Source organism: Artemia sp. Qi Xiang Cuo, chromosome 13 (genome assembly GCF_049724085.1).
Source record: "Artemia sp. Qi Xiang Cuo chromosome 13, ASM4972408v1, whole genome shotgun sequence".
Taxonomy (NCBI): domain Eukaryota; kingdom Metazoa; phylum Arthropoda; class Branchiopoda; order Anostraca; family Artemiidae; genus Artemia; species Artemia sp. Qi Xiang Cuo.
The window spans coordinates 30,381,591-30,392,348 of NC_142806.1; the positions used below are offsets into that span (position 1 = coordinate 30,381,591).

Below are 10,758 nucleotides of genomic sequence, written 5' to 3' on the forward strand. Positions count from 1 at the left end.
TGTGAGCTGTTTCAATATGGATTATTGAACCAACAAACGACTGTGAGAAAATTCCACACTTGACATGCTTTGAATAACTGCTTCACAAGCTGAATCAAGGTCAGCTGATTCAAAAACGATCACTGGGTTATTTCCTTTACAGCCTATATGCAAAGCCAAGCCTTGTCTACTAGCACACATTCTCAGCTCTCTGGAGTGAAGAAGACTTCCACGATAGCTGATTCCTCTAAAGTCATTGCCAGGTTTGACAGACATCAGGTTAGGAGTCGCACTGTCAGTATCCCTATACATTACATTGAACACCCCTTTTGGCAACTCTATGGATTGAAAAGCCTGGCAAAGCCAAGTCAATTGTAGAGCAGTAAAACTACTTCCTTGTACAAGCACCTTGTTTCCAGCAGCTATAACAGGAATAAGTTGCATTAACATTGAAGCTAATGAGCAAAAATCTGGAAGAATGATTTCAACTGGACCTATAGGACTCCAATTTGGGAATTTTGAGTCAATTGTAAGACAAATGTCTGAAAAAAAATTAATAGTACAAATTGCATTTGGAATGTCAAATTCTTCAATATGCTTTATGTTTCCACCGACTACCATAGCTTGTAATAATGATACCAGTTTCTTGTCCTTTTCAACCTGGTCTGCTAATTTTCTCAAAATCCGACTCCTAACAAATCCATCAGTATTCCAAGCTGAAGGGGCATCAGATGATACATTTAAGGCTGGAATAATAGTCTCTTCATCACAGATTTTGACATCTGCTATTTTCTTTGATGTGCTAGGATCAACTACAGGAACGGTTTTAACATAATCGCTGATAAAAACACCGTTGATATATGAAGAAACGCTATGGCCCTTACTGTCACACCAAGAATCAACTAATTTATTGCACATCTCTTCACTCTCTAAGTCAAGACAGCTCAAAGCCTGAAGCAAATCTTGATTCACCATTGGATGAATTCTGAAAAATAAACCAGGCTATTGAAACAGTATACAAAGGTGCACACAATAAAAATGGTCACAGTGTTCCTTTCTAAAAAAAAAAGTTTTTCGATTTTTTACTTATTATTCAAGACTAGTCTTCGTTTTTATTACTTTAATGAGTCCTTTTTTTCTATATTAATGACATAGTAATAAATATAATTTTTAAAAACCTCGTTTCTAGATTGGACTAAAAAGTAGAATTTATTTTTCTCGAGAATCTATGAGTGCAAGTAAAAACGAGGGGTGCACGCCGGATTGCATAATATTGATATAAAGTTGATCCAAGTTATAGATGCATAAATGAAAAAATTGGTGAGGCGAGGAAAATGAGTTAAAAAGATAAAATTATGTAAAGGCAAATCCGTTTTGCGTCCCTAGTTTTCACTTATATTCATATATTCTCGAGAAAAAAAAATCCACTTTTTAATCCATTTTGAAAACAAGTTTATATTTTCTGTATGTACATAAATTTATTATTTTTGACTTTTTAGTCTTCTCTTTATCTGAAAAATCTTTAGACTTTAGTCAAAAGTTTATATTATTTGAGATTCGAGCCTAAGTTACCATGGCCACAGGCATGTGTGCTAACTGCTGCACAATCGAGTCTTTTATAATACTGTTTGTTTTATACTTTTTGCTGTGCCCAATCAACAATTTTGTTGCTTTATTTATGCAAGAGGAGTAAACAAGAGGGGTAATTTTGATATTGTGTTATTGCACTGTCATCAGAAGTGTATGCACTGATAAAATTTAGAATCAATTGAACATTCAGAAGCAGTAAAAGAAATGACACACAAATTCAGCAAATCTATGTGAAAAAATACAAAAACATATCTGACAAAAGTACAAGTCGGCAAGTTAAGGAAAACAAATCAATAATGAAAAAAAAAATCATTTGTGTTGAACCTTAAATCAAGCGTTCTCATCACTCATCAGAAACACTTATCATCAGTGTTTAGGTAATTATTTTATATTTTCCTAAAGTATCCTTTGGATCAGGCTTACGAGGAGGAGGCGAGGGTGGGCTGAGATTTATCTGAAAGATTATCTTATCTATAGACAGTTCATATATTGTTACAAAAATAGTTCCAAGATAAATCTCAACCTCATCTCCTCTACAAAGAACTGGACTTATGTAAACTTCTGTGTGCAGGTACAGTATATAGAATCTGGTCAGATTATCAAGTTTTTAAACCTCTTTACCATATGCCCAAGGCTGTACACAGGGAGGGAGGTAGACCTGAGATGTATTCTTGGCAATTATAACGAATAAAACTATAATGAAACAACTATATTAGATTAACCTAAACTATAGCTCTCATTAACAACTTGGTTTATAGGTCTATGTACCTTTTTTCTTGCAGTCTAATCAGTTATACTTTTTTTTAGTAGCCAACTAAAAAAGGGTTTAACAGTCTTTTTTTTATACAGTCAAAAGATCATAGTATGCATGATATCATTGTTTACTTACTTTGGTGCAATTCTTCTTTCTAGAAACAGGATCACTGCCCAAATTGGAGCAGTTTTACTATATTCAATTGACCATAAGACAATAGTACTTGTGTCTGCGCTTTTACCTAGACATCTTTAAATCAAGGAATGGAGTCTGCACAAATTTAAAAATTAAAACGAAACCTACTGATAATAGATAAGGTTGAGATGAAAGAAAGCCTTGTAACAAAGCATGTTTCTTTTATAAGAAGGTTTCTGTTAAATGTTACAAACTTTTAACTAAAATATGAACATTTCTACACTCATTTCATACTCATAGTATTACATTTTTCTTTATTTTACATTTAAAACGGATGAGCTTTTCATTTTTTACCTAAGAAAATAGCTGGCACTTCATTTTTCTTCATACCAAATAAACCATTAAGTGTTTCATTGTTTCATTGTAATCATCATGTATTTTTCAATTTGATAAATTTACTCCTTTTAGATGCAGTTTATAATTTGACTGATATTAGGTATTTATGAGTTTATAATTTGGATTGAATCCCCAAAAGAAAAAATGAATAATGTCCAAAAGAGCAGCCAAAAGCAATAAAAAAAAAACAGCAGTTCAGCCTTAGCCTACATGACATATATTCTATAAAGAAGCCAAAAAAACTTTAAATGCATTTTTTTAAAATTGTTATTAAAAACCAGTTTTTAATACAAGAAGGCTTTTTAGGAATCTAAAAGAGCAAACAAAAACAATCAATATCTAATTTGCCCATTTCAATTGTTTTAAAGGTGACAAAACAGATATAGGCAAAGGGCATTATGAAAAAATTAAAGCTTCAAAGTTATATTCAAAGCTTTTACCCAGATAAATGACGAATTTTGTGATACGGTATTTGAAGTTTTGTATGCAGTAATGCTCGATGAAAAAAACTACTAATTTTGAAACTTAGTTATGCGAAGAATGCATAGCTAAGAGATACTCCAACTAATCGTATTATGCAAGGTTTCTGAAATACCACAGCTATTTTATTTCTACCACATTTTAACTTCTCTTGATGAAGAACGAAGAAGACAGATTCCAGCCAGCAACTTGTGAATTTTTGAACTCATGAATAGGCTCGAATGATGTAAATTTAAGCTGTGATTTGAGAAAGACTGATGAAAACATTAATGTTTGCGGTCAACATTGATCGCGCCGGCGGCGCGCCGCCGACATCTTACCGGCGTTGCGCTGTTTTGGCCCCGCCACCGCCGATCTTCCCTCATCGGCGTGGCGCCGGGGTCTAGTCTTATTTAGTTACAGTTGCATGTACCCGCAGTTGCAGCCACAAGTAATAATAGTCAAAAGTAATAACATTCACAGTAGCAAATCTTATTTAGTTACAGGTGCAAGTACCAACAGTTGCAGCCAAAAGTAGTTGTAGTCAAAAGTAATAACATTCACAGTTACAAGTAGTCATAGTTGCAAGTAGTCATCATTTCAATCACTAGTATTTAGAGTAGTAGTTGCAAATTGTTGCAGTCACAAGTAATTGCAGTTGCATTTAGTCATAGTCATCATCAAAGTGGCAGTTGCAGTAGTATCCCTGAAAGTTTCAAGTAAAACCCTTAGCTGTTCCTAAGATATTACAGATATGCCCTTTTGATAACCTGAATGCATATAGTGTCTTTTGATGTAGTTCAAAATTCCCTGAAGTTACTCCTTAATACTGTAGCCTTTTTGGACCAACCTGTCCAGATTTAAAAACATTCCCCTATTTTTCTAGTAATAAATCTTAAATATAAACAATAGGCAAATTGCATTAATTACAATGCTTGCCCTGGGGGCTGTGGGGGTCATGTCATCAATGGAGGCACAGTTATTGGACCCTTTGACTACTCTGAACAAAATGTTTACCTCAAAAATTTTGATCTGTGTTGAGGAGGGGGGGGGGCATCTTAAAAGGGCAAGGAAGACAGGGGCTGGTTGCCCTCAAATCGATTTTTAACATCTTCCTTAACATACCCTGAAAGTTTCAAAATGATTCTCTCAGCCATTCCAGAAAAATTATAGATACACCCTTTCATAACCTGGATGCACATAGTGTATTTGATTTAGTTCAACATACCTCTCAGCATTACCCAAATACTCTTAGCCTTTTCAGAACCACCAGGATCAAACATTCTTTCCTTTCCCAATAATATATCCTATATGTAAACAAGGAGCAACTTGCAATAATTGAGAAGTGCCTGAGTTACCAAGCACTTTTGGTCCTCAGTTTTATAGATTATGAGCAAGCATTTGATTCTGTTGATAGAAAAGCCTTAGCAAAGATCTTATCCTTGCATGGTATACCAGACAAATACATTAAAGTGATTAGTGCTATGTGGAAGTATAACACTGCTGCAGTTAAGGTAGGAAATGAGGTTTGCAGCTGGTTTTGTATTAAATGAGGAGTTAAGCAGGGTTGTGTTCTATCCCCCTTTATATGGATCATTTTGATGAACTTTGTCTCAAGGAGCACAGGAAAGGTAATGGGAGACTATGGGATCAAATGGGGAGGAAAAGCTATCCTGGACAAGGATTATGCTGATGATTTAAGCATCCTACATTAAAAGTTTGAGCAAAATGACTGAACTTTTAGAGGTTTTGTGAGTTCAGGGTGCAAGAATACATTTAAAAATTAATAATTAAGAAGACTAAGTCACTAAGGCTAGGAATAAGTGAAGATGAAAAGGTGATGTTGGGTAACAAAGAGATTGATCAGGTGGACAGCTTCACTTACCTTGGTAGCATTATTAGTAAATATAGTGGGAGCAGTGAAGATGTTAAAAGTAGGACAGCCAAGGCTTAGGGAGTTTTTTCATAGCTAAAAAAAAGTTTGGAAGAATAGAAAGATAAGTCTGCAAACCAGGATTAGAATTTTGGAAGCTACAGTGATGACAGTAGTTAAATATGGCTCAGAAGCATGGGTGCTCCAAAGAATAGATGAAAATTTGCTAGATATTTTCCAAAGAAATTGCCTACAGATTGTTCTGGGTACCCAGCTGACTGACTGGATTTCAAACAGTAGAATGTACAAAAATTGTGGTTCAATCCTGCTTTCTAAGGCTATAATGAGAGAAATGTTAAGATGGTTAGGGCATGTTCTGCACGTGAAGGATGATAGATTGCCAACGATTGTCCATTTTGGCCAACTGTCTAGGGCTAAATGGAAAGCAGGTTGTCTACAGTTGGGGTGGGAGGATGTCATAAACAAAGATTTCAAGGAAATAAGAACTTCCAGGGAGGGTGTAAAGAGAGAGGCTTCAAATAGATTGGGATAGAGGAGTGTGCATAGCTGTATTGGCCTGAGGTGGCTTGATGCTGTGGTGATTTGTCAGCAGTAGTAGGATCAAATGTACCCATATTTCCTAAAAATGAACCCTATATGTAAACACAGGACAACCTGTAAAACTTACGGCCCTTACCCCAGGGGCTGTGAAGGGACATTTCATCCTCAGAGGCATATTTATTTATCCTTTAGATCCTTTTGAACAAAATGGCTATCTCAAAATTTTGATTGGATGTATTTTGGGGGATGATAGCTAAAAAGAGCATGGGAGGAGGTCTGGTTGTCCTCCAATCATTTTGAATCTTAAAAAAAGAACACTAAAACTTTCAATTTCTATTAGATAAGCCCTCTCTAAGGTTTATGTGACTGTTCATTCCATATGAAGTAGTTCTAAAAAAAAAACAAAAAAAAAAAAACATTGAAGTGTTTAGGCCCTTTGCTACAGGCAATGCTAGACTATTGTCTTAAAAAAAAAGGAATGTGAGTTAGATCTATTTTGTCAGATTATCATAAATAGAGTTTAAAAAATATTCCCAGTATCTCTGTTTAAAGTAAGGTCTTTATGTATATATTTTTTTAATTGCTTCCATAAAAAATTATAGTAAACCATTCAGTGTGGAAACTGTTCATTTTCCATAATTTTAAATTCAATTTTGTTGCTTGAAAGCAGAGTGTAGCTCTGGTAATGTTTTGTCAGTTTTGTTGAATAAAAGCAATGGTTAATTTGCTTCATTTTTACTTCAATCTCATCCATGAACTATTGACACTCTTAAGAAATAGCAAAATAAAAAAAAATCATAAATTCTGAAGTTTTGATCAATAAATTATGAAAAATAAATTCTGAAGTTCTGATCAATATTTCTTGGCAAAAGTTAGATCATAATGCCAAATAAAGACAATTTAAAAAAAAATAAAGATCAAAATCAGCTAGCTTTTTTATTCAGCGTATGGTTAAATTGGATCCCCTCAGTGGGGATGAGGATAAATGGAATTGTGATGGCAGTGATTACTATATTCAGGAAGAGAACAAACCCATGTGACACTGTGAAATTTGAATTGTGGATTATTGCCTCAAATTGAGTGTCAAAGACAGTTTTCAAAATCTAGTGTGTTATTTTCCTACTTAATAGACCCTAAAGTGTTATATTACAGTTACTCACATTGGTGTTTTAATCTGCTTGTGTGTTTTATAAGTGGTGATATACAGCTTTAATTCCCCCAAGATTTCAACTTCTTCTTCTTCTATTTCATAGCAGGCGGGCTTTTCAGTGATAGTATTTAGCCCTTTTCCACTTGCTTCACTCTGTGGGCTACAGAGCTACTGGCTTGATTGCCTCTTATTTATTAGATGTTTTCAGATATCTTTCAGTAGATCTTTCAACTCAAGGAGTTCAAATATAAGATGATAGATTTCGATTTCTATGCTCTGTGTGCAGGTATAGTTGGCTAGGCTCTTGGCTGATAGTGATATTGTGTGGTGTTTGAAGCAATTTAACAGTTTACAAAGCAAGGTATGTTGTGCAGACGTCAGCATATTACATTCAAATAGGCAGTGGTCAATTGTTTAATTATTCATATTACAATACCTGCAAAGAGGGGACAGGGGAACTGAACCACTATCATTTTTTGCTATTTCATCAACCTGATGAAATTTTCATGAACTTATGCCGGAGTGGCTAGGAATATGCTGAAAATAAGTTCCTATGCCCCTTGAAGCAAGTTTATCTATAATACTGAGACAATGGTGAGAGTCATTGTCTAGCTTATACTAAGGAGCAAAAGCCAGAAACTCAATGCTTGATATCGAATTAGAGCATACAACGACATTCTAGGAACTTGAAACTTAGGTTGGTTATTCATAAGTGTGTCTAAGGCAATTGCGAATTATTTTAATTCAGCAAACATTCGATGCACAGTATTACATAACTTCTTGCCTTTTACAAAGCTCAGATAGCGACTGAAAGCACCACCAATGGATTTTTCCGTTATGTAGGACCAATCAACGAATATGTGGAACTGATTTTTATAGGTAATTGTATTCAGTTCAGCAAATTTTTTCTGGACAAAAGCCATGGGGGTTAGATCTTTATTCTACTTAGAGGAATCAGTATTTATTATGGGAATTGACAAATTCCATGGAGGGGATTGGGGGAAAGTAGGTGCAATTGACTTTGCTGGTACAGGAAACTTCTTCTGAATATTTGCATACTCATCTGCAATGCCTCTATACATGGCTGGATTTCTCAAACAATTACGTAGGGTGTGTGAGCTATTTGATTAAATTTTTGTAAGATGTTTTGTCAAAAGAAAGCTACGTCTCTCCCTTATTGTTGTTAATCCACTCTCCATAAGCAGAAACTTGGTGCTTGTGGGTTTCCTAAGACCAAAAATAAAACGTATTATATGATTTTGTGTTGTTTCAATTTTTTGCATCTGGGTCTTTGCACATGCACCATAGACGATGAGCCCATAGTCAATATGGGGTCTTATATGTGATTTGTAAAACTGGAGGAAGGTTTTCTCCTTGAATCCCCAGGGTGTGAAAAGAAGTCTTTTTATTATATTTGTTTTTCTATAGCATTTTTTTATTGTGTTTGTGATGTGGAGGTGGAAATTAAGTTTTTGGTCAAGCATGAGACCTAGGTAATTAATATGGTTATCTTCTGGAATAGTTGTTCGATTTAGAGTTAGTTTTGCATTAACATGGTTCCGCTTTCTTTGAAATTGGATTATTTTTGACTTGGTAGGTGCAATGGGTAAATCTGAATGTTGAGAGAATTTTTCAAATTGGAAAAGTGACTTTTGCAGATTTGACTGTGCTATCTCAAAGGTGTTGCCAGATGACCATAGCACCAGATCGTCAGCATATTGTAGATTCGTGTGGGGTAGGTTCATGTCCCAGAGATATAGGGCAAAGAGGAGGCAACTGAGGACGGCTCCCTGGGGTAGGCCTTTGGTTATTGTCTTTTGGGGTGAAGAGGCTGAACCAACACAAACAATAAAAACTTCGCACTTCTATGAAGGATTTTATAAGATACTAGCTTGGGGGGTAGTCCAAGGTTTGCAAGTTTGTTTAAAAGGGTTTGGTGGTTCACATTGTCATATGCCCCTTCAAAATCTAGGAAAGCTGCAACTAGGACATTATTTTTTGAGAATGATTCATTTATTGCATTTGTTAGCAATATGAAAGCATCTGTTGAGGAGTGGTGTTTCCTGAAACCAGTTTGAATGCTAGGGATCTTACTATTTTTTTAAACAATCCAGAGCAATCGGTGTTTTGCCCTTTTCTCCATAATTGTTCCCATTTAAGGTGCAGTGACTTTAAGTAAACAATATTTGAGGTCATCTTTGGGTTTTTTTTCCTTTAGGATTGCTAAAAGGGCCGCAAATTTCCATATACTCGAGACCATAGAATATGCTCAAGCGTGATTATAACAGTTTAGCCGTTCCTGTTTGTATGAAGGGGTGAGATTCATTATCCATGGAGGGTGTATATTGTCATAGCTGCCGCTAGTTTTGGTCCTAATATGATGTATTGCATTATTCATTTCCTGGATTGAAAATGGACTAGTTGTATACTCAGATCCTGGGCGTGGTTGGTAATTTGGGTTCAAAGGAAGTGGGGATATTTTGCTTCGATTATTTGATGTAAGCTTATTAACAAATAGAGTTGCAAATAGCTTAGCTTTTTCATTATCATTGTCAAATTGGGTATTATTATGTATAGGCTGATACAGGAATGAGTTGGGGAAGTCATTTTCCCACAGATGTGGCTTATGAATTTACGTATAATTGGCTCATGTGTTTCTCTGGAGAGATTATTTGCAAAATTATTCGAGTATTTATATTTAGCATCTATTATATGTCCTTTTTAGATTAGATTCTGCTTGTAATTTTTTTAAATATGTAGTAGGTGATGGTTTTTTTATGAATGCTCTCCTAGCTTCCTTTTTGTTCTCCATTTATTATGGCTCTCATTTATTCACCATGCTTTGGGAATGTGTTTAGGGAAGGCTTTTTTGGGTGTTGTCCTGGGGATAGCTTGATTAGCTTTATGTATTAGTAAAGATGCCAAGACTTCAGCATGTGTGTCAACTGTTGTGTTTGAAATGCATGAATTTTGGGTGAAACTTGTAATTTCATCATTTAGCTTATTTTGGAACATAGACCAATTAGCTTTAGTGTTGATATATTTTGAGGTATGTGATCGGGTTTCAGCAGGTTCATTTAGGGAGCAAACTATAGCAAAGTGGTCAGTATATAGAGTATCAATTTTATTTATAGAAATTTTATTCAAAATGTTTAATGACACAATTTGTAGGTCAATTGTAGAGAATCTGCCACTTTTGGGGTTGAAATATGTATTCAGGTTTGGAGGGGTAGCAACAGCTAATTCAATATTATTTGAAGTCATATGATCAATCAATTTACCAGCTTTATTTGCTGGTTTATTCCCCCACAAAAGGCTGTGGGCATTGAAGACTCCGCAAATAATGATATTTTTTAACATATTAGAATTATTTATATGATTAAAGAAATCCATGGCATCTGTAATTTGGCCATTAGGATTATAAAAGCTTATTATGTAGGTTTTTGTATTATTCAGCCAAACACTGATACCAATTACATCAACATCATTTGCAAAATCTGGAAAGTTGGTGCCACATAATTTTATATTATTTTTAACTATTAAAGCTACTCTAACTCCTTTTCTCTCTGATGTTTTATCCTTTCTCCGGATAGTATATCCCAGAGACTTAGTTTGTTGAGTTTGGGTTAAATGAGTTTAATGGAGTCCAGGTGGCAAGCAATATTAATGGAATTATTATTCATAAAAGATATTAGTTCATTTAGCTTATTTTTTGTGAGTGATCTTACGTTCCACTGGAGTATTAATATGTTTTGTGTTGTTGATTTATTTTTCATATGACTGTGTATCAATGTTCAGCTTTGTTAAAAGTAAAGCAAGATCTTTTTTTGCTTGAATGAGCATATCATCAGGTATGTAGAT

The 10,758-nt window shown here is 34.8% G+C and overlaps 1 protein-coding gene across 1 annotated transcript; it reads right to left on the reverse strand.

Moving 5' to 3' along the window:
- Positions 1–17: 17 nt before the first annotated feature.
- LOC148945177 (aldehyde dehydrogenase family 16 member A1-like) lies at positions 18–7,058 on the reverse strand. The gene is made up of 2 exons (XM_089099249.1): positions 6,908–7,058; positions 18–964 (listed from the first exon to the last, which is right to left on the reverse strand). The coding sequence occupies exon 2, from the start codon at positions 952–954 to the stop codon at positions 22–24; it is 933 nt and encodes a 310-aa protein (XP_088955375.1). The 5' UTR covers positions 955–964; positions 6,908–7,058; the 3' UTR covers positions 18–21.
- Positions 7,059–10,758: the final 3,700 nt, after the last annotated feature.

Excerpts from the sequence above, each read along its gene's own strand:
- LOC148945177 (XM_089099249.1), bottom strand. The coding sequence starts at position 954 with ATGGTGAATCAAGATTTGCTTCAGGCTTTGAGCTGTCTTGACTTAGAG.